The sequence below is a fragment of the Barbus barbus genome, assembly GCF_936440315.1.
Source record: "Barbus barbus genome assembly, chromosome: 37".
NCBI lineage: Eukaryota > Metazoa > Chordata > Actinopteri > Cypriniformes > Cyprinidae > Barbus > Barbus barbus.
The window spans coordinates 14,792,549-14,819,912 of record NC_136715.1 but is presented as its reverse complement, the minus strand read 5'-3'; the positions used below and the strand labels follow the sequence as shown (position 1 = coordinate 14,819,912).

At 38.1% G+C, this 27,364-nt stretch overlaps 2 protein-coding genes across 3 annotated transcripts in view; both read right to left on the bottom strand.

Moving 5' to 3' along the window:
• Positions 1–5,637: 5,637 nt before the first annotated feature.
• On the bottom strand, positions 5,638–14,074 carry LOC306856551 (dual specificity tyrosine-phosphorylation-regulated kinase 2-like). Of its 2 annotated transcripts, none has more exons than XM_079395900.1 (3): positions 13,219–14,071; positions 11,710–11,825; positions 5,638–9,769 (listed from the first exon to the last, which is right to left on the bottom strand). In XM_079395900.1, exons 1-3 carry the CDS (start codon positions 13,259–13,261, stop codon positions 8,180–8,182), a joined length of 1,749 nt encoding a protein of 582 aa, XP_079252026.1. In that variant the 5' UTR covers positions 13,262–14,071; the 3' UTR covers positions 5,638–8,179. The 2 variants fall into 2 exon arrangements, with proteins under 2 accessions (XP_079252026.1, XP_079252027.1); XM_079395901.1 differs by having other exon boundaries at positions 5,647–9,769; positions 13,925–14,074.
• Positions 14,075–18,583: 4,509 nt separating this feature from the next.
• Positions 18,584–27,364, bottom strand: part of LOC306857178 (ras association domain-containing protein 5-like) — a 46,258-nt gene continuing 37,477 nt past the window's right edge. Inside the window, exons 3-6 of the mRNA XM_079396955.1 lie at positions 22,275–22,385; positions 21,904–22,186; positions 21,696–21,811; positions 18,584–20,950 (exon numbers count right to left, since the gene is read on the bottom strand). Coding sequence (XP_079253081.1) covers positions 20,798–20,950; positions 21,696–21,811; positions 21,904–22,186; positions 22,275–22,385 — 663 coding nt within the window. The 3' untranslated portion in view covers positions 18,584–20,797. The remainder of the gene's footprint in view (positions 20,951–21,695; positions 21,812–21,903; positions 22,187–22,274; positions 22,386–27,364) is intronic.

The following is a 27,364-nucleotide window of genomic DNA, read 5'->3' as shown; positions in this document are numbered from 1 at the left end:
GCCCTATAAAAAACTAAATTGTGTGAAAAATGTTTTTATTGATTATTTAGGTATCAATTTAATTTGTGTAATGTCCACTAAATTGCCTATGATTAGTTTAGTTGAGGTTGAACTGGAATATCCTACATAAAAAAAGTCAGAGGCCAGCACTACAGATAGTGCTACCCTTTTCTTGAAAGACGTCACATTTGATTTGTTACAAGCATTAGTGACAGAATCATCAGCCAATCAAATTTTGACTTTCAATGACAGCCCGCCCTCTGGGTCCAGCTACGTGCCCAGTGCTACCCCCAGCGTTAGACTGCACCTTTAATCAGGGATTTCCAAGGTACGAACATGAAAGTAAATGAAAAGAAAATGACAGCTGTAGTCATCGGCGCCTACACCAGATCTTGTTGCAGATCTACTAAAATCATCTTTTTCAAGGCGCTCTTTTGCAGACAAAAGAAAATAACTGAGAAAGGAAGACCTACACCCAAAGTGAATTCGCTAACAAAGGCCAGCAAAGGTTTTATGCGCCATTTCAACGATTGCAACTATGAGTGCTATCAGTGGCTAACAGCTAGCACAGAGCACAAGTTATTTTGTTGGCTGTGTTTACTTTTAAATCCGAGTAAAGTGGCATAGAATGACAGACCCATGGACTTTATTTACAAGTGACAGGTGAGTGCTTTATTCTTTGATGAGTATTGTACACAAATGAGTATTGTATCATGCACATTGTTATGGAGGTGTACGTGATGCGGTGATAATACTGTGGTGTGTGGATGTCCAGAGTTTGTACAGTTTTGCTGCTTTGGGCGCGTCGTCATTTTAGAGTGACATGAATGTGCATAGTGACCCGTGTATTGGCGGATTACTTTTACTGGCCATGTAGGGAAATTTACTCTGCATTTAACCCACCCTAATCTAGCCTGCTGTTGAAATTGTTGATCAGCCGTCATTGTTTGTTGAGAGCCTGTGTGCAGCATAATATGTGCATTATATGCATATAGCTGCGTTAGCTGTAACAGAGATGTGTAAGATGTTTACAGATGAAGTTGAGCTTTATTGTCATTCCGCTACATGTGGGGACATACAGTGGAACGAAATGTCGTGCCTCGCAGGACCACGGTGCTACATAGATACAGACATACAACAATGAAGTAAAAAACACTAAACCTACACACAACTAACCTTGCTTACTGAAGGCCCTGACTAAAACCCCACGGTATGCCACTGCTACTAGTTACTTATACTATATTGACTGGGTTAAATAGAATTACTAAAAAGAGACTAAAATGCAATTTTCATTGACTAAAACTAGACTAAATGTTATCAGTTTTCGTCGACTAAAACTAGACGGAAATGCCATCAGTTTTCATCAACTAAAACTAGACGAAAATAGTCATGGGTAATTCTGACTAAAATAAGACTAAAATGCTCAGACTTTGTTGACTGAAACTAGACTAGACTAAAAAAAAAAAAAAAAAAAAGAGTATGAACGTGACTAAAACTAATAAAAACTAAAATGGCAGCTTCACACAAAGACTAGACTAAAACTGAAATTAAAACAGGCCGCCAAAAACACTAATGCAGACACGTGCATTTTTTGTCCGGTAGCACATACCACAGATGAATGATTCATATTTAGCAAGCTCATCAATCCTGAAACTTTTTCACTAGAAGAGTTGCTTCAAGTTAAGACTTCCCAGGCCTGTTGTTCAGCCTTAATTCTTGATAAACGCCTTCCATAAACGTCAGTTTTACCAGCCAAATTAGACTTGTGTGGTCGATTCTCACAACAACTGTCACAATAAGGACAGGGTCATGTTTTACAGGAGCATTTTTATGGGAAAGTAGTTCACAACAACAGTGTGAAAACTTTATGATGCATCAGTGACTCACTTTGCTCTGAGGCATTTCATTCAGTTAACATGAAAGACGTCAATATGAATATTACTCAGATCCAGGTGGGCACACAATAATATGTGCTTGTATTTTATCGCTGATGCAAACATTCCATTCTAGCCCTTTTCATTAGATCACCTCAAGCTAACGAGCGTATAAATCCTGAACTAACTGTAATGATGGTGGGCTTCAAAATGGGCTCTATAAAACTAGCTTGCATCAGCACGAGAAAAATGTCAGGAGGAAAAAATTGAATAAAAATATCGTTCTCATTTAATGCCTTTGTAAGAACTAAATGGGTGCAGTCTTGTGCTTGTATTCAGTAAACTAAGCACGGGATCGTGTGACTTTGAAACACTACCAAAGCTAATAACCTTCTCTGAAAGCAGTGCATGTAAAAGAATGAAGTGCGTGACAACAATATGAATAAACAACAAGGATGTTTTTCTTGAGGACATCCTTCGTTGAATTGACTTGAAGTCCCTGTATTATAACAGCTGTGTTGCTCCGATTCTTTCTTTTTGTTCAGGATGGTTTAGTGAAATCATTCCAGAGAAAACCCACACAAATGTTTCTGCATGAGCATACAATTTACATACAAGTGTATTTCTATCATTACAACTCTTGGAAGATTTTAGCATGGTAACAGATGACAGTGTTTATGCCAGGAAATTATTCATGGTTTATATCATAAATTAAATCGGGGGAGCGCAGACCAAAAATGCACAGTAGCCTATATGTTGTCTTTTTTCATTTACTTACAGTGGAATACGAAAGGAAACTTGAAAATAATCAGGAGGAAAATAATGCAGGCTGAAAAGAGCTATTCTATAGATATTGTTGTCACATCGCGTCACATTAATATACCAAACTTAACGTAATTTTCCTGACGTCTGAAAATTTACAGACAATTCAGTCAAAATGAAGGATAAGGATTATTTGTAGCGCAATCTTATGACTTGAAATAATTTGTTGCAGTCTTTTTGAGCAGAACTACCCGAACCGGAAGTACCTCCCATAATTTAAAACGCAGTAGGTTTGTTAGGAAAAAGGTGGATAAGACAGCGCTCAAAGAACACAAAGCTCAATTAAAAAAAACATATCTCAAGATCTCTTGCATTATTTTTTCATTCTACTAGCATGCATCTCGCGTTTTTTAAATACAAAAACACATTTTGTGTGAATAGCCCCTTAGATTGTTCTTCCTCTACATACTCCACAGTAACATTAATGAATGGTCACACTCTCATCACAACGGCTGGTCTACAATCCCCCGTGAAGGCTCCATATGGCTACAGGACTAAGTCTTTGTAAAACCCTCAGGCCGGAAGACTGTCCCTGACACAAAGGGTGAAGGGAGGGAGGATACGACTACTTGGACCATTCAAGCTGTGCCTGGCCACCGACGAGCCCATATGGGTCATACGTTCAGTGCGTTGGATCCTTAATGGGATTGCCTTAATCTGCTCTCTAGCAGGACAGTTCTGTGAGGCTAAATCAACCATGTTGTCCCTAAATCTCCATGAGGTTGATGAGAAACGAGTGGCTACCTTGACGCACTGTTGTTTTGAGCCTGTTTGGACATGTTGAAGACTTGTGAAAGGGTGGTCATGACCCAGACAGGATTTTATAGTCTCACTATAAACTTTAACTGATCTGATTAATCCCAAATGCACGTCAATGGTCTCCATAAATTAATATACTATAGGCAAATTTCAAGGGATAGTGCCATGTTAAATATAACAAACATTTTATTTTACTTTGAAGTGTTTATGGTCAGAGAAATCACAGACAAGGTGTGTTGTTGTCAGCTTTAGCACATGCTACATGCTACAACTTTACACATCATCTGGGCCATATCTCATTTACTTTTTTTCCCCCCAGCATAGCCTACACATTTCTTAGACTACGCTTCAAACAAAATTGTGGATGTATGTAAAGTGAGACCTGTAGACTATGCATACCCTGAATTTGCTAAACATTAGCCTTTGGTAACATGAAGACAACCAACTAATGGTTATTAAAAACGATATTTGAACAGCTTTTACTGTGAATGCTGGCTAGCATATGCTGCTAAATCTAACATAGAATAAGATGAAACTCAAAGCTCTCTGGTTTCATTTCATTAGACGATCAACAAAAGATATGTCTGCTTTCATGAGGTTAGGCAAACGACATGTTTCAAAGCCCATTCCATTCAGTGGAAGGCTAAAGAAGGGTAAATTCAATTCAGTTCTCTTGAATTCATAACATCACATGTTTGGAGAAATATTTTTCATATGATCTGATACTTACATCTCCTGGGCGTGCATGGTGATTGCATTGATTTGGATAGGTTATTTTTGCCATTACAAATGTACCAAGACCCTCAAAATCACCTAAATGATATTGACTGATAAATGATTAAATAACTTTTCCTGTTGTTCCTATACAGGACACATCCGCTTTTACCATGTAAATATTGTGGTGTGCTTAGGAGCTCATCATATGTAAATACCAACCGACCGGTTTGCCTTCTCTGCTGATGCCCTCATGGGAGTTTCAACATGTTTCAATGAGGCTGGAGATCACAGTCTAGCTAACAAACATTAATATATTGCCTCATAGAGAAAGTGTGTCTAATTTTGAATATAATTCAGAGTTCAAGTATCCTATTGTTTCTCCACATCACTTTGTCTAATGACCTACTTTTGTGTATGGGATAATCTATAAAATTTGAACATTCAACCAAGCCAATATTGCCATTTAGATCCATAATTTCAGTTTTATAAAGATTGGAAAAGGGAATACGAGGACAAGATGAAACATTAGGAGTCTTAAAGCAACTAAAAACAGCATAACCAAATCCACATGAACTAGATTACTATGCACGAGTTGCCTGATTTGATTTCATCTCGTGCACGTACATACTATTCAGATATGCAGTTAGAAATGCAGGTGATGCTCCCATTTGTTTACACCGTTTATAAGGTGATCTGTTGTTTATCACATCAGTATTTAAAATGAGGCCATGACTCCAAGTGCATCAAAACCATGGGCCTGTACAAAGCACCTCTTGAACACTTTGGACAAAACAGTTAAAACTTTAAGGCAAAGACCAATTACAACTTCTAGAAGTTATGGACACTTGTGTCATGAATAATAACGTAAGTATGCAAGTAATGTTCATACAAATTGTAATGATGTTTTAGTGCACATTCCTACATAGTATTGTATTTCATAGGTGTGTTGAGGAGCCTGCTAGTTTGTTGAGTAAAGTTTGCCAGTTAAAACTGAGTTTAAATTAAAATAGCTTAAAGTTGCACTGAAACTGAAGTAGCGCTATATCCTGTTCTTTTTCACATATATCCAAGAGTAACAAATTACCCAAAAGTGTAGGTAGGGGAATGGATTTTGACATGTTTCTATTTCCCTCAAACATATATAAATAAATAATAAACGGAGAAATTCCAGTAGGGTCCTTACACCAAGGGTGCTCGGGCCCTAATAAGGAATGCAGGCTTGAGTGTACGGGCTTAATGATTACAAAATCTGGCATATTGAACAATTTTGATTGAACAAAAATAAAATTAATAAAATGAAACATGGATGAAAGATTAATCTATAACATACATTTACAAAGTAGATGAGATTTTCAGTTTACACCACCTTAAATAAGGAAAGATGACAATTCTCATTTTTGAGTAACTAACCTTTGAATGCTACCAAAAAAGTAAAAAATAAATAAACTGAAAAACAGACAAATTTCAAACAAAAGACTGGTAAGATTGATTTTATTTATTTATTTTTTAGAAAAGAAACTAATACAAGCTCATTTAGTTACTTACACACACTTTGTCTTTATTTAAATCTTGTCATTTACTCCTGTTTCACTTTATCACTTATTTTCATGCGTTCTGTGATTATCATGCTCTGAATCACATAGCCAACAGCCAAGAGACAAAGTTAGAAGGAAGATAACATCATCCCTTTCACTTCTCTTTAAAACACAAGTAACAGTAAAAACTGTATAAAAGGGTGAAATAAAAGCAATACAAAAACCTGACCATTAAAATCTGGAAGAGAAACATTAGTCATCCCGTGCTTAGCCTTGATTTAGTCAAGTGTGTTCAGTTAAAGGCACAAGACTAGATTCCCCCCAAACCGAGGGGTCCACGCACCGAGACGAACAACAGAGACAGCTAAGTGAATGGGTGCTTTGGTGAAAAATTCAGGATAATGCAGGCAGGCAGGAACGCCGAAGTGAAGCAGAAAGATGTGGAGTGAGATGCTGTTATTTGTGTGGTAGAGCTCTCTCTACAGCATACAAGATGGATTTAACAAGCAAGAAAGAGGTAGAAAAACAACACTAAAACCACTTTTGCCTGGACACTTTTCCCTGATGTATTCCAAGAATATGCAGAACAACTAAAACTTTGCAGGAGACCACGTACGAACCCAAAAATGATTACGAATGGACCAAGACACCAATAGAGGGCTGGAGTTTAGAGTCTAATTTGAGCACCAACATCTCTAAAGCTTTTCTGAAAGCCAGCTTTATTGAGAGCCAACTTTACACCCGCTAGGTGTGTGGAATCATATATAAATGTCCATTAAACCCAAAAGGAAGGTTAAAACCTGAGAAAGAGACGTGAAAAGACAATGTTGTTTTTCCAATTAAGAGGACTTTCACAACTACTTGCCTGGTATCCACTTGGTCCAGGTAGCACACAGATACTTTGCACACATCTGCCAGGGCCAATGGTTAAGCGCCATTTATTTTCACAGTCCTTTAGCAGATTAGTGTCTTACCTTGCAAAAGGGAACTTCTTAGGGTAAAGTCTTACCTTAGCTTCTAAACATTATGTGTTCAATTCACAGCTAGAAAGAGTGAGGCAGTGTCAAAAAACATGCTTATGTTATATCATACAACAACCTTCCGAACAACCAAATGCATATATCCTTTGTCCTGATAGTGGGTTCACATGGACAAATACTCAAAGTGCAGACACTGACCAGCGCCATTGTGGGTGGGTGAACGTGCTGCATGCTCGGCTGTATAAAGAACAAGATTCTCCTGTAAACCAACTGAAAGGGAACAAAATAGGCCACTATGAAGAGATATTTCAGACTACACAATCAACCAGAGTCATTGGAAATTAAGCACTATGTACTGATGCTAAGCTCTGGGGGAGGGCAAGTACCCTGCATTATATCTTTAGACATGTTGTTTTGTTTTTTTAATAATATTTTCTCTCACAGTATGAATGGTAAGAATAGTTGCTGACAAAAAAACTAAACATTAAAAATTACTGGACAAGGAAGAGGGTCAAATGCAATCTCGAAGGATGTATGCCTTCAACCTTTTGTTATCTAGTATTTTGAATATACTTATGAAGGCCTCGCACTAGCTACATCCATCATCACATTGTTATTAAAAATGTTGCCAACACTTCCCTTCCCCCACCAGCAGCTTAGGGGAAATACATACTACCATGTACAGACAAACACATGATACTGCCTGTTGCCTTAAAGTGAAACCTGACTAATATCTTTCAAAACAGCACTGATTAAAAACACCTTCCTACAACACTTCTCCCATCTCTCCCAATACATGCCAGGAATGGGCATGGCCATCAGAAATCACTGTGACCCTACATTACTCTACCACAAACAAATATAACTTTCTTCATCTTGTTCTAGGGTAACTTATCCAAAGCAATAGCTTCTCAAATAATAAACAGAGTTTGACCTCTCACTGGGATGCAGGTGACTGGGGGAGGATACTGTTAAAATAAGAATCTGAATTAGATCAAGATCATTTTTAAGATTACATAGGCTTTGAACCACCAATTAGACATTTTAAAACGGTTTTAAATCAAGATGTTTGACCTAAAATTGCAAAAATCCACTCTAAGCCCTTGAAAAGAATACTAGCAGTTATTTACCAGCAAAACAGCCCTTAGAAATGCAAAAGTTGTAGGTTTGTCTGAGAAGAGGTAGTGTAAACTTCAGAAAGGACAGGATGAGCAGTCAGCATCAAAATTTCACCCACTCCAATCAACAGCACTCAATTCAAGAGCAAGGTGTAAATAAAACAGCCCTGATGTCAGCTTTGCATTTTACACACTGAAGGCCATTTGATAAAAACACAGTATAGTTGTATAAAAATTGTTTTTGCTTGTTACACTTCATTAAATTGAAACTCTTGCGTTGACACTCATTTAGAAAAACCAACCAAAACAGGGGGTGGGGGGTCCACTTCTAAAACCGCTACATATGTCTTTATCCCTGAAAAGCTAAGGAATCTCTACGAAACAAGCTTCGGCAGCACTGTGCGAAATGGTACACTTCCAGTGGAGTCCCCCATCATGGTGGTCCGCAGTTTGTTGTTGGTTGAGCCCATGACAGGGGGTACCTTGGAGATGATAGTAGGGAAAGAGGTGCTGTGCTCGGTGATCCGTTTGGGTGCTGTGGATTTCTCTCCACCAGGTGCAGGCTTGGGCAGTCTCTTGTAGAGCCAGGGGTGTCTTAAGGCCTGAACTGGTGTCATCCGAGTACTAGAGTCCCAATCCAGACACTTCTTCAGAAAGTCAATGAATGTGGGGTCATCACAGCCTTTGAGGGCTGCCCCCCACTCCTTGCTACCTGGGGGACCTCGCATTTTTCCTCGGCGAGAACGGCTCCCGTTGAGGACTACGGTGCCATTGCTAAGTGTGCTGACCGTACAGTAGCGTGGGTGGCCTTTGGAGCTGATAAAGTTCTTGGCACGCTTGGCTTGTTCTAGCAGTTTCTGAGGTGGCGCACCGAGTAGCTCCATCATGCAGGCCAGCTGGTCACCTTCATCTTCACCAGGAAACAGAGGGTATCCGGTTAGCAGCTCCGCCAGAATGCAACCAAAGCTCCACATGTCTATAGGCATACCATATCGCGATCCCAAGATGACTTCGGGCGCACGATAGAAGCGGGATTGGATGTACGTGTAGACACGCTGGTGATCGAAACAGCTGGAGCCGAAGTCAATCACCTTGATCCCACTCCTGCCTTGCTGCTTCAGTAAGATATTCTCTGGTTTGAGGTCACAGTGGATGATCTTATGGCGATGGAGAGCTTCCAGGCATTGGAGAATAGAGTGTGCAAACTTACGTACCAGCGGGAGACTGAAACCCTGGAACTTGTTGCGCTTTATGAGCTCATACAGGTTCATGCTAAGCAGCTCAAAAGTCATACATATGTGATTGCGGAAGGTGAAATTTTCCAACATGTGGACTACGTTCATACTGCCCGTCTTGTCTTGCTTTTTCAGGTGCTCCAGAATTCGGATCTCCTCAGCAGCTTGCCGATGGAAGCGCTTCTCGTTTCGCACCATCTTCAAGGCAAGGTGCTGCTGTAACTTGTGGTCATAAACCTTTGCCACTTGTCCGAAACTACCTTTGCCGATCACCTTGAGGAACTCGTAGCGATAGACAAGGTGGTCATGAGGTACGTGGATGTATCCTCCCTGGTCGTCGTCATATCCACTATTGTTGGTGCCCCCAGCTACTGCCTGCCTTTTCTTAGCATTTGGTCCCAGGAAATAGATTTCAGAGTAGTTGTGGATCTCCTGCTGCTCCAAGGTAGTCAATTGCTGCCGGTATTGCTTGAGAGCTTGTTCTGGGGTCATTGGGCTGCCCAGCTTTGTGACTTTTGTTGAGCTCTCCGAGGACTTGACAGAGCTGTTGCTGTCCACGCTTCTCTCTTTGGAGATTGCAGGTTGGGGCTTAGCTGGTACTTGGCTTGTGCCATTGTGCTGGCTCACACCATTAACTTTGCGGCTGTAGGTGTCCTCGTAAACATATTTCACCTTCACCTGTCCTCCGCGGATTGCTTGGTGATCCTTCATTGTAGGCTTGTTCACACCCTTCAAAAGGAAAGAGATATTTAACAGTTTGTCAAACAGTTACATCAAGTTGTATAAGACAAAAATGAGGTTGACCAAAGTCAACATTATTTTCAGCTGAATGGATGTTCAAAATCAAAGGGAGGCTTCTTTTATTGCTTCTAGCTTCTGCGTAGAACTGAAAAATCAATGTACTGCAACTCTGAGGTTTTATCAGACCAGTGTTAAACAATCAATAGTGCAAACGTGCAGAATTGATCAGCTGCCGAGTAACCTTGGAATAACATGAGACCAGTGGAGGGGTTTGATGCATGAGTGATAATTGTGGCGACAGAGAATGCCAGACAGAATGTTTGCAGTCTGACTGGAGCGTGAACTGAAAACTGGTGGAACAGGATGTTACTTTCATACTCGCATGGGATACAGAAAAAACCTATAAAAGGCAAGAGTCTAATTGTTAAGACCTGCTTACATGCTGAATGTTTCAAAACAAAAGAGAAATGCAATTTAAATACAGAACTAACTGCATTTCATTAGACTGGGAAAACAAAGCAATGTGGAAATTCTCTTTTAGAAACTGTGTTTGACTTCACCATACCAGTTCCTACACATACTTTCACCAAAGCACTTGGAAGGAATTCCTGCATGGTTGAAGAACCATGCCACTAGACCAAACTATTTCATTAAATATGCACTGAACTTTTGCCTTACAAAATAACCATGTCATAAATAGTGATTGCTTACACTAGTCACAGTGGGCTTTCCTAAGTGAACGAAACATCTTTCACATTCACGGCGTTTAATGTACCATAACTGCTCCAAGACCCATTCCTATTTAAGATTCCACTATCAAAAATGTATAGTTGAGGCCAAGACATTGCCTATTTGGCTCTGCATATAGCACAAGAAGAAAAAGAAGAAAGCAAAGGACAAAAAATTAGGTCATGCAGATAAAATTATAAGGTGCATAGTAACTGTGCCAATTCTTTTAGAGGGGGAGGGGGCATGGAAAGGCAGTTCCAAGGAGTGGGACGAAAATAGAAACCAGTGTGTTGGGAACTGAAGGATACTGCATAGCCAAATGCATCAGCTGTTCAATCACAACAAAAAGAGCTTGGTTGACTAAACAAGGAGTACATGACCGAAATGAAATCTGTTGTGTCAGAGGCTAAATGAATGATAGGATCTACTGGAAGCTGCCATGATTTCTTGTACCCCAAATGCCAGAAAATCAAAGTCGTCCCCTCCCGGATTGTTTATAGGAACATTTACGGAAGACCGATTGATAGTTAATTATTCACTGAGGGTAAAAACAATTACATTGCTCTTGTCCTTATCATCACAGAAGTCCAGTATAGTAGAATGCAAAGAAGTGATTATAGTCTCATAACTGAAAATGACGTCCCCAGATCCAACACATACGCAGGATTAATTGTTGCATAATAGTACAGTGGAGAATCGGATTATCATATTCTTTATCATCTCCAGTCCCACGTTGGCGTATCATACTGTAAGTTACATGGACCTCAATGAAAGGCTTAATCTGTTCAGTTTGAACACCTGATATTGTTTTAGTGTATTTGCTCAGCATAAAAATTGAAATTTTATTAAATCATGGTTTATTTATTGAAAGATGTTATACACATGCTGTGAGGCACAATAAACAGACTTGATGTGCTGCAGATGTAACTTGTACCACTATCAGAATGAGGAAAGAAGACTTGTCTAAATATGTACAAGTGGCAGCGGAAAATGTGATTAGGGGGTGAATTTTTTTTTTGAACATATTAAACTCAAAGATCAGAGATCAAAAAACTAATATAAAAGAGACATCACAGTGGGTTAGATTTTCAAGCTGTTCTTTAGAACTGTTCATGCGAGCACTAGGGAAATATTTTCATCTAGTGCTCGCTGAAAGAATCCAGTGAGAGAATCTTGAGGAAGAGGATGTCAGAACTTACAGCATGTTTGGGGAGAGGGGGCAGTCCAGAGGGACTCTGCCCATTCACATCAGCATCCTGGTTCACAATGTGATCGGTGCGCATGTAGGAGTCATACAGACCGTCCCCGTGGCGAGCTGTAGAGAAAGAGTGAAAATGAGCCTGGGATTAGATTGTGAAATCCACAAGCAAAATATTAATACACTCAGCACATCATCATCCAATACACCCATTACATAAATGAGGATTTCTATTACACAAATATAAGGAGAAAAAGAAAATAAACAATGTTCCCATCTGAGAAACACAAATCTCCTTAGGGAGGCATGTAACCAAGTTGCAGGTGCGCCAGACAACAGACAATTCCTTGAGCACGTTACACAGCAGGTGGCTACATATTAAACCAAGCTTCATGACTCATTTCAGTTTCAGCAGTTTCCACAACTCTGACAGATTATGTTATTAGAAGGTCTTAATGACCTAGACCACTTTTGCCTCAAGGCAAACTCCGTCCAAAAATGAGTGACAGTTTTGTGTCCCTCCAAACCTGCATGACTTTAGTTCTTCTGTGGAACACAAATGGAAAGGTTTTGAATAAAGTCTATTTTTCCAGCCCGATCTCATGGCAATTCGTACGTATTTTACGAGGTGGCTAATTGTACGAATTCATACGACCTCACTCGTACAAATTCATACGATTTTTGCTAAGTCGTACGTATTTTACGAGTTGCCAATTCTTATGAATTTGTACGAATTACCAACACCTAACCCCGCCCCTAAACCTACCCATCACTGGGGTTTAGACAAATCGCACGAGTGAGGTCGTACGAATTAGCCACCTCGTAAAATACGTACGAATTGCCGTGAGATAGCGTTGATTTTTCTGTACAGTGAAAGTCTAATGATGTTTTGAACCCCATTGGCTTTTAGATGAAAAAAATTGACTGACTCATTTTACAAACATTTTCTTTTGTGTTACACGTGAGAAAAATAAAAGTTTGGAAGAACATGAGGGTGAGAAAATAATGAAAAATTTCATTTTTGGGAGGAGCATCCCTTTAAAATAATGAATCCAGTAGGCTGTATTACTGCACGCTTTATGAAATGAGCACTGAAGGGTTTAAAACATTATAAAAACTAAACAATCTTGGCATTTTGATACGTGTGCAACTACACAAACCCTCACATACTATACACCTATTGAGCATTCGGACCCCATTACTATCAATAACTGAGATGTCAATTTAATAAACTGTTAATATGTACATAATATGGCCTGTAGGGGCTATTGCTCTCACTGTCCAATGCATTTTCGCTGCTGACATACATGTGACAACTTTATAAGCTGGAATTTTAAAAAAGATGTGATTGTGAACCTTGTTTAAATTTGTTTACTATAACACATTAACAAAAAATTATTAACACAGGCAGTGCATTCATAACAGTCACTCCGCTGTCTTCAAATAGTCTTCACTTGCCAAGGGAACCAAATTCAGAGCTGGATATTACATTTCATATGGATATAATTACCTGCAGTTATGGGGCCATCTGGTTTTCTGCTCAATATCATCATGGTTGCATGCAGTCAACATCAAATATTTATTTTTCCTCTGAAAAATGTTTTCACTAAAGCAAGATCCATCCAAAACAACAATCCAGTGTCCTTCTAGTGAGACTATTAAAGTATCAACAGAGTCTCATATCCGAGGTGAAGCCTGTCAGACGTTCAAAGGCTAGATTTCACAGTGCTGCAGGGTTCAGCCATGATCCCCTTTAAGCTGTTTCAACGAGGCTTATCAATTTGACCACCTGTATTGCAAGTTTGGAGAAGTAGTAACAGAGGTATCTGTATTTCCAGCAAGAAGGTCCGAACCCATAGATATTGGAGCTAGATGTGCATAAATTCACAAATGCATCAATATAATGGTGGTGAGAAGCTGTTGTCCTCGATAATGATGATTAACTCAAAGTGGAAGGGGACACAAAAGCGTTTCCGCCATGACAAACGGTCTCCCTAAAGCACAATGAGATTGAGTCCAAACATTAAACGGATGTCGACCACCTCCACTCTTCCCCTCTCTTAAATTGCGCGTTGTTGGTTTGAACAGAGCAGTCATCCCAGCCCGAGCACACGGTCCAGCGGGCAGCTAAAGCTCAGGCTAGCGTTTCCTCTTTTCCGGATAGCACAAGCCTACCTTACTTTCATTATAAAAACAAGGAGGTCAAATTAACTCACAATCCCTTCCAAACACTTTTCGACGTGTCAGACATATGTCCTCGAGAATCGTCTGAGTGTTTTGGATGCGTGTTCCGTCTCGTACTGAGATATGTGGTTTCTTAGCTTGTTGCTAAGAGTGTCTTCAGCTTCGCCCAGCGCGACGTCATCATACAGGCGGACTGCCTGGGGCGTGGCCAAAAGAACAGCAGCCATTCTGGCTCAAACTTCCTTTAGTTTCAGGGCTTAACAATTGGGCTGAGATACAAGGAAGTGACTGTTGAGCCAAAATGGGTCCGTTGACTGGAGAGGGCGTTTAAATCAAAACATAAACAACACGAAACTGGAACGTGAATATAAATTACTCATGTAATTTCAGCAATAACGATTACATCATTTTTCATTGATATTTTATTTACGCGCATACGTTTTAGACTGGCAGAAAATTGCAAGAGGAAATTAAATTTAGTTTTACAGCTGTATTTTTTTTCTTGGAAAAGGACTTTGTTCATGATTTAAAGGGCATATAGATGTTTAAAGGGCCATGGTGAAACAGAAAAAATATATATTTTATTAATATCATTAAGGAGGTTCTATACATTAAATGAAATGGTCTGACTGAAAACCATTTCTTTTTCTTTATTTTTTTTTTAGTATTATTTTTTTCTTCACAATTTCAAACAATACTGTAGTGACTGGTATATGTAAAAAACAGATGATTATTTGAGTGTGTGATATTATTAAATACAATGTTGATAGATACTGTAAGTGAATTGACACCATGTTGGTTTTACTCATACATTTTTGCATTTGCATTTTTACGTTTAGATTTGCATTTCCAGTAACACAATAATACTGTAATTAAATTATTACATAACTACAAAAGATGCAAATTCACATACAGAGACAAAGAGTGCTAATAGCTAATATCCAATATATTTGTCCATTGTGTCCACTTTGCAGTTTAAAAAAAATGGCCTATATAGAGATATAAAAAAAGAACAGTATAAAGAAGACCATCAGTATTCAAAAATGATTATGGCATCACTGAACAGCAAACTTTTAATCAATGTAAGTGGAAGATTTTTTGTTGAAATTTTTAATTTTGAAGTATGAAGTTATATAGATGGCACAACTAAAATAGCAATCTCCAAAACAAAGGTACAAGATTTATTGCAAGATAAATATGGAGAATATCAAAACACAACAATCCTAGTGTGATCCTATGTACTGCATATCCTAAATGGCCTTGGCAAGTCTGGTGTTGTTGTCAAACTCTTTACAGCCCAGATATAGATCAACGCAGGCAGACGAGCACATGCAGGGGTGATATGGTGAGACATGTCAAGCTAAATTGGGTGTGCTTACAACAGGACCGCAGCCATAGTATGCTATTCTTAGCCGTCAGTCTTAGGGGAAGCTGAAACCTGTCTATATTTGTGTCTTCAGATGACATATTGACATTGTTTTCAGGTTGACCTCTCAGTAGCAGACTGAATGGACTCGCACCTCAATAGGGCTCTTTAACATTATGATGGACACTCACAACTGCTATCTTTTTGTGGGTACTTAAAAGGTTTCTGGGTGTCCTTAAAATATTGCAGGACTTTTCCAAGTATGGGCATGCTGTTGAACCTGTAGGTGGATTTTATTTAAAGCACGGGGCCAGTTCAAACTAAGTTTACAACTGAAAGTAGCGTGCTTTTCTTGTAAACTGCCATGGGTACACAAACGTGCACAATGCACTATCTGACCTTTGGCCTTTCTTATTTGTTCTAGACACAACAGAGTAGTTGTGAAAACATAGTACTTGTGCACTGCTGTCCTTGTACTGCTACACAGTACCATATAAATACATAGTTTAGTATGCACAGTATCTAACAGATTACAAGTTCTATAACCATGCTTCTCTCCATTACAAATAATTTTTGGGCATCTTTTGCACCAGGAGCAAGATGTGTATGCATTTAAACTACATGATTAGGGTTCCCTCTGCTGGTTGTGTATGACTTGTGCAACCTTGATGCTACACAAGTATTGATGTAAAACTGGTCTATTTTCTATAGATAAAAAACATATGCTAACTTATATCAGTCACAAAATATAGCAAGTAAAAGTTTGTGATGCAGAATATTACCATAACATGATTTTTAAAGCTAAAATGTAATATCATGCCCCTATAGTGTTTTTTAACTTTAATAAAATATACATTTTTGTAATAATTTATGTATTTCAGTTTAAATTATTGTTTTAATATTTCTAAAATTGCATTTATTTTGCATTTCTAATAATTAAAACTACAAATTTATGAGTAACCCAAGTTAGTTGCCTCATTTCAATTTATATATATATATATATATATATATATATATTTCTTATTATTTCTAAACATATTTTTATTTATTTAATTTAATTTCATTGTTTATTTATAAAGCACATTTAAAAACAACCCAAGGTTGACCAAAGTGCTGTACAGATCAATAAGCTTAAATAAAAAACAGAATCTTTAACAATCTATGACAGCATACATAAAATTAGAATAATACATTAAGAACCCACACTCAGATGATGTGTTTTAAGTTTAGATTTAAAAGAGGAGAGTGATGATGCCATTCGGATTGATGCCGGCAGACTATTCCAGAGTTTAAGGCCCGCTATCGCAAAAGCACGGTCTCCACGATCTTTTAACCTCGATCGACGAACAGAAAGCACTCCAAGGTTGCTGGTTTTAAGTGCCCTGGACGGATTATGACAACGTAAAAGATCTAATAAATAAGTTGGAGCAAGGCCGCATAATGCTTTAAAAAAAAAGCATTTTGAACTATTTGAAGGCATCCAATCAAAGATTGGTTAGCTCCATAATAGAGTGCATTGTAGTGGTCAAGGCGTGAAGTAATAAATGCATGGACAACTATTTCAAAATTCTTTAGAGAAAGAAAAGGTTTAAATTTTGCGAGGCGTAGTAAATGATAAAAACATGACTTAACAACAGAATGAATCTGTTTATCGAACTTGAGACCTGAATCGAACAACACACCTAGATTTTTCACACATAGACATAAGAATTTAAGTCGCCAAGGTCAACATCACCTAAGTCATAGAAATCACTTGGACCAAACAGTACTACTTCGGTTTTATTCTCATTTAAGGCAAGAAAATTTTGTGTAAGCCATAATTTCACTTCCTGTAAACAGGCCAGCAGGACCTCTATGGAGCTTGAATCATTATGTTTAATGGGCAGGTACAATTGGGTGTCTTCAGCATATAAGTAAAAAATACGCCATATTTTAAAAAGATGGAGCCAAATGGCAGCAGGTATATAGAGAACAGTGTTGTAGCAAGAATAGATCCCTGCGGAACACCACAGTAGAGATGTGCTGCTGAGGAAGTGTGTTTTCCAATGCATACAGAAAACTTCCTGTTATTTAAAAAGGACTGAAACCATTTTAAAACGGTGTCCTGCATGTCTACAAGATCTTCCAATCGGGAAATAAGAATTGTATGATCAACCATATCGAAAGCTGAGCTGAGATCTAAAAGGACCAGAGCAACAGCACTCCCATTATCTGTAGCCAGCATAATGTCATTAGTAACTTTCAATAGATTCAGTACTGTGAAGTTTTCTGAATCCTGACTGAAAAGTCTCGTATAGTGAATTAGATTCCAGAAAAGAATGTAGTTGAGTAAATACAACCTTTTCCAATATTTTTGAAATGAAAGGGAGATTAGAAATTGGTCTGAAATGATCTAAATCAGACACATCAAGATTTAGTTTCTTCAAAAGAGGAGACTGAAGCATGTTTTAGGCAGTCAGGGACCGTACCAGTACTCAGACACGTTAATAAAAAACAGGAGATCAGGCCCTATGGTATCAACAATTTGCTTAAAACATTGTGATGAAGTACTATCATAAGGACAAATAGTTGGTTTCAGATGATCAATAATATCTTTGCAGGTCTGAAGGCTAATTAAATCAAACATGCTCCAAATAGAAGAGCACCTAGTTGTTTCAGGAAGAGCATGAGAAGTTACAAGTGATTGTGCTCTTAACCTTTGTCGTCTTCTCAACAAAACAACGACAGTTCACATAGGAGATCAGAGACATCAGGGAAAACATCAACAGAAGGATTTAAAACAGCGTCTATAGTTGAAAATAAAACTCGTGGTCTATGGTGATTATTTGAGACAATTTCAGAAAGAAATTTTAATTTAGTAGACTTAACTGCTTTCTGGAAAACAGATATATAAAAAGTCCTCGCGGGCTGTAGGAGAAAAGTAGCGAACCCAGCGGGCCTGAGCAGATGTAGTAACGTTACTTGATCGACGAGGAAAGGCAGGATCTGTACCCATACAAGATCAAAAGGCATTTTTATAGTTTAAATTTCAGAATTGTTAGAACACTGAATAAAAATATTGATGCAGAAATGATTTCACTCAGAAATTGATAGTAAATTACAAAAAAATCAGCAACTAACACATTAAATAAAACATTACATAAACCATGACATTTTTAGGTAGAAAGACTTGTAAGACATACTCCAATAATCCTTGTTTTTTTTACAAAAATATTATTTTTAACATTACATTTATTTATTTTTTATTTATAATTTAAACGATTTGTTCATAACCCCAGTGAGTTGCTTCATTCATTTCAGTGTAAATAAAAGACTCATCACCATGAAAGGGTGACCTTTTATTTAATTCTTCAGTATATTTACAGCTTACTAGACATTTTAAACATGTGATACTCCAAAACAAAAAAACAAACAAAAAAGATTGCCCAATAGTACTGATTTGTCCACATATTCAAGTTTACACACACTGAAACTAAGCCAAAAATAAATTAAACAAACACACACATGCACACACACACACACACACACACACACACACACACACACATACTTTAACATTTTACACTAGTCCCAAAAAGTCTCACATGGTCTTAAAGGCTCAGACGTTGAAAGCACCTGGCTACTGCCACTGATTATGTGTGAACTCTCTCAACGTGGAGTTATAGGGAAGGACATCTAGAGCATATGTACAGTACACAGTCAAGATAAGCTACAGAGACTAAAGGCACTGCCAGCAGGAACATGGCTGTCAGGGAGAAGCATCCTGAGCAGACATACAAGGCCCTGCCCCTTGCTTAGAGTAGAACTGATACTTCCAGTCCAGCAAGATCAAAATATACAGGCCGAGCACATGGGCAGAGTGATCCAAATGGAAACGCATGACTTTAAAGTGCCTCTACAAACATACCAGTCCGAATTATAACTCAGACCTCTGCCATCACAAATCTGCTTGCTAAAGATGTCCTGTTTGATTATTTGAGAGACTCAGACTTAAATGTGTTTTTAAGGGAGAAGAGAAATTAAATATTAGTGCCTAGAACATCAAATTGCGGGTTCACAGTTATTCCCCACCAATATGGAAAACCGCTTCAGTGCTTTTGAATGCTCTTCACAAATAATAAATTCCCTCAGTGTCACAGACACATTAAATTCACATGCACATCCAAAAATTCAGCAGACGCGCAATAAAATATGCTTATTTTCAAAGGCAAAAAAAAAAGAAAAGAAAAGTAAACTCCATCTCAATTTCCCTGTACAGAGTAATATTGACTACTGTACATACTGTAGGTCCACTCGGACCGGTTTGTGTTGGTGTGGAAATCACAGACATCCTGACTTCACTTTATTTTGTAATTACAATACAGGGAGCTTGTTCTGCTTTCCTTTGGTGTAATACAGATTGAGATGCTTGTGGTTTGGATCCGCAGAGCTTTTCAGAGTGCTGATCTAGGAGATGCCCTCTAATCTAACATGACCTTGTGTATTACTGTATGTGCTAAAAGCCGAAGTGATTCAGAAAAGCTTACAAGATAAACACAGCTCACAATCCTCACATCCACTCATGCTCCCTGCACATTAAGTACTGGTGGTGCACTTGAGAGACTGAAGTGGTTTCATGGGACACCCGAACAGTCTTTTTCAATAGAGTAGCAGTCGACGTGGGACCAGATGAGCTCAAAATGTCTGCGTCTGAACATGCTCAGCAGCCCAGATCGATTCAAACACTTTTTTTTAAATAGATATAGTGGCTAGTGAGCTTCATGACAGAGATGTGCAGCCATTTTGATCATTTAAATAGAAAGAGATATTTTGAATCCATGGGGTGAAATATTGAGCTGTAGGGTGGGTGGAACATTATCAGTAATACAGTATGTTTATAGTTATATTAAGACAATCTCCAGTATAAACAGTATAATTATTATTATTTTTTTACAGGAGCATGTTACAATTGTTTATGAACTGTATAATTTGATATGTGGATAAGGTTACTATTTGTCCTCTGATATTTCGCAGGCATCTTGTTTTCTATAACTTAAGTCTCCCCACTTCCTTTTCGGACAGGAAACACTTTTTTTACTCTGCTCTTTCATATAGATATTCCCTGATAGAGGACAGGCGGTAGACACAAGCAGAGAGACCAAAGGGAAAGTCATGCTCTAAGTAACACTTGCAGTAGCAGCAATAGCAGCAGCATGTAAAAAACACAAACAGACAGGGTCAATGTAGAAAAAATGAGAAAAAAATGAAACATTCATATCAAAAAGCATGACTGCCAGAAACATATTCCTGGGCTTTCAACAGTGTGCCATTTCTGGAGAGTAGGATTACTCTTGAAGTACTATCGTTAGTTCCAACCTCCTCTTCGTCTTAGTCATGTCTCGATCCCTTTGCCCATCTTTGGGTGTTAAAGGTCACAGAAGCATGCTGAGAGCTTGTACAATGTCCTGAGTGGAGGTTTTGAGTTTGTCTGTTGGGCTACTGGTCCTCCAGGCTGGCCCAGTGTTGGCTCAGTGGGGTGAAGGAGATTCGTTGTCCTACATTAGCCCGGTTTGCTCTCGACTTGACCCAGAGCCTGAAGCAACTTCTCCTTGTAGGCAGCGTACCGCTGCTCCACCTGCCGCATGCGCTCCTTCTCCTCCTTCTCCAGGATGATCAGGAAGTTCTGCAGCTCAGGGACTGAAAATGCATGCCACTGAAAAAAGACAGAACACGTTATTAGCAAATTTGTCTGAAATAGAACTGTATATTAAACCTACTTTTTTGTTTGCATGTGTTAGGTTAATTGCATGGCTTCTGTCAATGTGTTGATCAGAACATTCATTTAGTTTTGTTTCAGTTTCAGTGGAAACAAAGAATGAAAACAGATAGATTTTTATATTTTTATATAAATTCACAAATTAATTACATTATCATGAAAAATAATATTAAAAAAAAATCATAGCAAGAATTTGCTTTTATTTTCATAATGATAAAGCAGGCTAAAAAAAAATAATTATGTACAAATATATTTTTTCTGCTTTGTAGTTTCCTATTTCTCAAACAGCAGAGTACGGCACTAGAAAAGCCAAGGTTAGGGTTTCGATTACCAGGAAAAGTAAAAATCGATCAAATGTAAATGTGTACCTTGAATCCATTGCAAATTGTGTGATTAAATCTAAAATGAGTTTATATTCATAACGATAGAGCAGATGAAAAAAGTATAAAACACACACACGTCTGGTCAACTATCCTTGTAAGGACTCTCCATAGGCGTAATGGTTTTTATACTGTACAAACTGTATTTTCTATGTATATATACACATATACATGTATATATATATAATATGTATGTTAGTAAAATGATTTCATTAAATGATTAAAATACTTGATCATATTTATGGTGGTGGGCAAATATTACTAAAAAATCGTACACTTTTAAACAGAATAGGAAAGCTCACCTCCACCTCGCCAGTCTCATTTTCTTTGAGTACAAAAGACAAGTTCTCTAGATCAGGACCTGCTAACAGCCTCAAGTGGAGTGGGCATTCTGATAACTGCAACTTCTGGAAAAGATCTGAAAAATCAAGCAAACAATACCTTAGTATTATACATGGCAGTAGTACAATATAATACTAAAGTATATTTCCTCTTCCCTTGAATGCTTACCCTGGCTGTCTCGACGGGTCAGGCGGTAGAGGGCGAACTTGCTTGGGTTATCCTGTACCATGAACTTCTTCAGCAGGCCCTGGATGACCTCCCTGACCGTGGTGGTACTGCTGATGTGTAGCTGTTTAACGGTATCGCTGGGCAGGTAAAAGGATGTGCGATTATCTGAACTATCAGAAGAGGAACACGGTCCTGGCGACTTCCCGTCCACAGAAAATACAGTCACGGGTCTGCGCAACTTCAAGTGAACCTTTATGAAACCAGTGTATGTGCCATCTGAGCTCTGGAGGATAGCAAAGCAACTTCAGTCAGGTCATTTCTCACTGTAAATTCTCAAACTACAAATGCTTTGTTGACAAATTAGTACTCACTAATTTCATTCCATTCTCTGTCACTTTGGAGTTGTAGTCATCTATTTTAGCTTGAATCTCTTCTTCTGTGAGGGATGTTGGCTTCTCTTCGTCTTCCTCTCTTGTGACATTCTAAAACCAAGATAAAAAACATCTTTATATCAAACACAGTAGAGGCCTTGTATGACATTAATGAGCTGTGGAGGAAAAGGCCATCAGCATCTACACCGCAGAAAAGCTGATGTTGACATTATAAGCATTTGTCATGACGTAACTTGACAGTACAGATGAATTGACGTGAAGGTGCTGTATTAGTCGCACTGGATGGACTCTCAACTAGCTGATTTTTTGGTGAACATTCATTTGTTAAAAAAAAAACTGTGAAATCAGTAATACTGTGAAATATTATTGTAATTTAAAATAACAGTTTTTAAAATATGTGATTCAAATATGAATTTTCAACATCATTACACCAGTCTTCGGTGTCACACGAACCTTTATGAATCAGAAATCAATATGCTTATTTGCTGCTCAAGAAACATATATATATACATTGAAACAAACATATACATTGATATTTATGTTTGAACATTACTACTACTCTTATTGATCAGATTCCAGGGGGCAATGTGACTCATTGAGTGCTATAGATATCAATCTCTCCGTCTCTCTCTGTGTACAGGATGACAGTAACAGTTTGAATGCCTCTTGACTTCTTTAAACAAATCCAGGTTGATTGAGACAAGACTAGAGTCTAAGTCTAGACTAGAGTCTTGCAAATACATTTTTGGCCTCTGACGAGTGCTCTACTGATCCACAAAGAATCATCAATAAACAACAGGGAGAAACACCTGTCATTGTATTGCTCTCGTGCAGTCAAATCCCAAAGGATGTGCTATTTATTCCCTCAGTCTGTGTTCAACAGTGTGTGTGTGTGTGTGTGTGTGTGTGTGTGTATATATATATATATATATATGAAGAGTTCAGATGCAAAAGGTTCTAAGTGCCATCTGAAATTTTTTATCAGGTTCAGTAATTTTACTCTAATGGCAATGTATAGGTCCTTTTCTATACAATTAAAGTGAAATAACTGATCATAAATATAGGAGCTTGATAAAAATGCTCATTTTAGAAGAAAATTTCAGATGGCACTTAGAGGGTTTTGCATCTGAACTCTTCATATATATATATATATATATATATATATATATATATGACCCTGGACAACAAAACCAGTCATGAGTAGCACGGGTATATTTGTAGCAACAGCCTATGGGTCAAAATTATCGATTTTTCTTTTATGGAAAAAATCATTAGGATATTAAGTAAAAATCATGTTCCATAAAGATATTTTGTAAATTTCCTACCATAAATATATCAAAACTTAATTTTTGATTAGTAATATGCATCGCTAAGGACTTAATTTGGACAACTTTAAAGGCAATTTTCTCAATATTTAGATTTTTTTGCACTCATATTCCAGATTTTCAAATAGTTGTATCTCGACCAAATATTGTTATAGCCTAACAAACCATGGAAAGCTTATTTACCGATATTATAAAATAAAAAAAACAAAAAAAAAAAACCTCAATTTCAAAAAATAGACCCTTACGACTGATTTTGTGGTCCAGGGTCACACATAAAAAAATAAATTGCCGTTATTTAAAATTGCAATATTATTTCACAATATTACTGCTTTTACTGTATTTTTGATCAAATAAAAACAATAAAAAATATATTGTCCTCCAAATATTTAAAAATGAGCACTGATATGACAAAATCATTGGTAGGGTCACACATTCACTCTAATGGGTAGAAATAGGGATGGGTATATATATAATGGGAAGGAATTATGACGGGGCACGTGACACTAAATATGCCATCATTTCCAGTGACAGAAAGAAACGGTTCTCTTGGAGGGGTTTTCTAGGGGGAGTGACATCCAGTTCAGTTGCTGAGCAAGCCTTAGCAACAAAGATTCTGTCGGAGGTATTTTTAGCTACTAGCTGCATCCCCAGTAATACACGCAAAGTGAGTTTCTCTCTTCTTTTCTTGGATGAAACAATAAGAATGAAAAAGCAAGATCCCTGGGGCGCCAGCATGACAGCTCTATGTCTCATTGAGCAGAAAGAGACAGACTCATACACACATGAACACACAAACATTAAGCATGAGCGGAGAGGAAGAAGAATTTATCTGGACGCTTAGCAAACAAATTAACTTCTGCCTGGCCCGAACAAGCTCAATGGGCGGAAAGTTTAGAAATCTTCTCAAATGAGACAGCTTGTTATGAAAGACTGAATCTGCAGACAGGAAATGTGCAATACTGCTGCACTTGTGCTGTTGCTTCTTGTGGTATGTGGTGGCACGAAAGAGACACCTCGCCGAATGAAGCGACGCAAAATCCTCAGTGGAGGGGGGGGTTCTACTTTAAATGTCAGACCTAAATTTACACAGAAGCACTACATGGGCAATATAGCCAAAACAATTATATTTTTATTACATTTTATTACACTATTTATTTACTTTTGATAATACATAATATGTAGAATATTTAGATTTAGCAGATTTTTCCTTAATAATTTTAGCAATTGTTGCTAATTACAATCAAAATGATTAATGCAACAAGTAAAATACAGTAAAATCCACTTGAAATGAATGTAGGCATGTTTTCCCCCGCTAAATTAGCCAAAGAATAATGCTATTTAATTATCTTAAATGTATATGCTCAAATATATATATGAACACCTATTTTCACTAAAATATTTCAGTGGCCAGTGTTGACACAAATGAAACGTTTGTTTGGAATGGATTCACTGAAATGAACAGTGTGTGCTGAGTCATGGAAATGAAGCAAGTTTACCAACTCTGGCCCCATTTTACTACGTAATCAGAGACGCAGTTGAATCATGTTTTACCATTCTCATACTTATTTTTTGCTGAGTTTGCAGAGACGAGGAGAGGTTACAAATTTCTGAAACAAACTTTCTTTAGGAAACTTAAAAGGCAAAGAGAAAGAGCCACTGTGACATCCTATAGTCAGTGTTCTGTGAAGAGAAGTGTTATCTCATGGTCTGTGCAATCGCTCATGCAATATATGTCATATTCACTTCTTCAAATTCTCTGTTTTTGTATTGTGTGTGAGACAATTATCAATTGTGTGAGATTATCCAAAAACACGTGTCATAGTTCAACCACAGAAGGTAAAAAATGAAACTGTGCATAAAGAAAATGAAGCCTGCATGGTGCCATTAATTTAATGAAAAATTGTGTCATTTCTGTGCCTCTAGTGGCACAAAACAATACTGCAAAAATAATGACAGTTTTCAAAGCGGTTTTCTCAAACACTTCCAGTCTCTCCATCTACCATTGATCAATAAGCAAGATTTACACATCCACTAGTTAAAAACTAATCCCCTGCCATCCCACAATCAATCTACAGTTCTGATATGCTTTATTAACACTGACAAGTAAAGACACAGTGTATATTTTTTTGACATCCTCATTCTTTATTTTTCTCCCAATAACTTTAATTCTTTGGTGCATACAACCAAAATCTCTCAGGAATTCCTGTATTTGTGACCAGAGGACTGTGAGCTGCTAAATATATCTTTCTCCCTCCCTTCCTCACATCCAAAGCAGAGAAAGTGGCCTTTTGGAACAATGGGGCAAAACAATGGAGACCAATTTAAATGTTCACTCTGCTCCTGATGGTCTCTTTCTGAAATATTGTGTGTGTTTGACTGCAGATGCATCTACACGACATCCAATATGCCGTCACATTTTCAGTGTGAGTATATGAATGAGCGCTGATCTTCTCTTGAAACACAGTGAGGGAAGAATCCTGATTGTCTGTGGGAGAATTAATGTTTTTTTGCTGGAGAAAGTGTGTAAGAGCGCATGTGACAGTGAACGCGGGAGTTGTAATTCTAATAAATTACATCATAAGTGTGCATCATAAGTGTGTGTGATAGGTAATGTGTGGGATCTCTCCTGTCTATTCATTGAGGCTCACAGTACCTGCTGTCATTCAGAGAGCCGACCCACATCTGAGCTACATATGCACGTGACATACATACTGCCAAGTATGGTGACCCATACTCAGAATTCGTGCTCTACATTTAAGCCATCCAACGTGCACACACACACACCGTGAACACACACCCGGAACAGTGGGCAGCCATTTATGCTCGGGGAGCAGTTGGGGGTTCGGTGGCTTGCTCAAGGGCACCTCAGTCGTGGTATTGAGGGTGGAGAGAGCGCTGGACATTCACTCCCCCAACCTGCAGGCCCGGGACTCGAACCCACAACCTTTGGATTACGAGTCCGACTTGTAAACCATTAGGCCACGACTTCCCCGTAAAGAACTAGCACTCCCGGGAATCAAACCCAGGCGGAGATACTGTCCACTATACTAACGAGGAGCTGCATTATCAATAAAGGTAAAATGCAAACCCTGATCAGTTAGCTTGACAAAACACTCCATTGCAGGTTTCATGCATCAATAGAAATGCATGTTTTTAAAATCATCTTCATCTGCAGACACATGATTTAGTTTCAGGTCTGAGACAGAAATCACCTTACAGCGAGAAAGCTGTGAATTGCATCTTTCAGATTTTAGCAGTGACTGAGCAGAAGCGACATCAAACGCAAACCGGATATCCTGTGAATGCACAAGAAACACTGTCTGGCAACATATTTTTCTGGAACGCTCCTTGTGATGAATAAAAAAAAGGTCTGGCAAAATATTATTTTGTTAAATAAACAAAAATGCAAGTTACAGTTTCTGTTTTGACAGAACAATTAAGCCTGCTTTGAGCAATCAAACAGATAAAACCTACCTAACCTGTATGAACTGAACAATATATTTTCCTCTACTGAAGAACGACTTTCATTGTTAAATGCTCCAGGCCGTTCTTTAAATCAAAATGAGAGTTAAACAAACAGAGGAAAGAAAGTAATAGAAGGCCCAAGTGGAGGGTGTTAACCATGTACATAACAGAGGTGCCTTGGGGCATGACCTGTGCAAATATCAACTTCTAGATCCTACATGACACGAAAGAAAAGGGCACGGCTGTAAATGCTATCGGAGTGTCATCTCAAAGTCATCA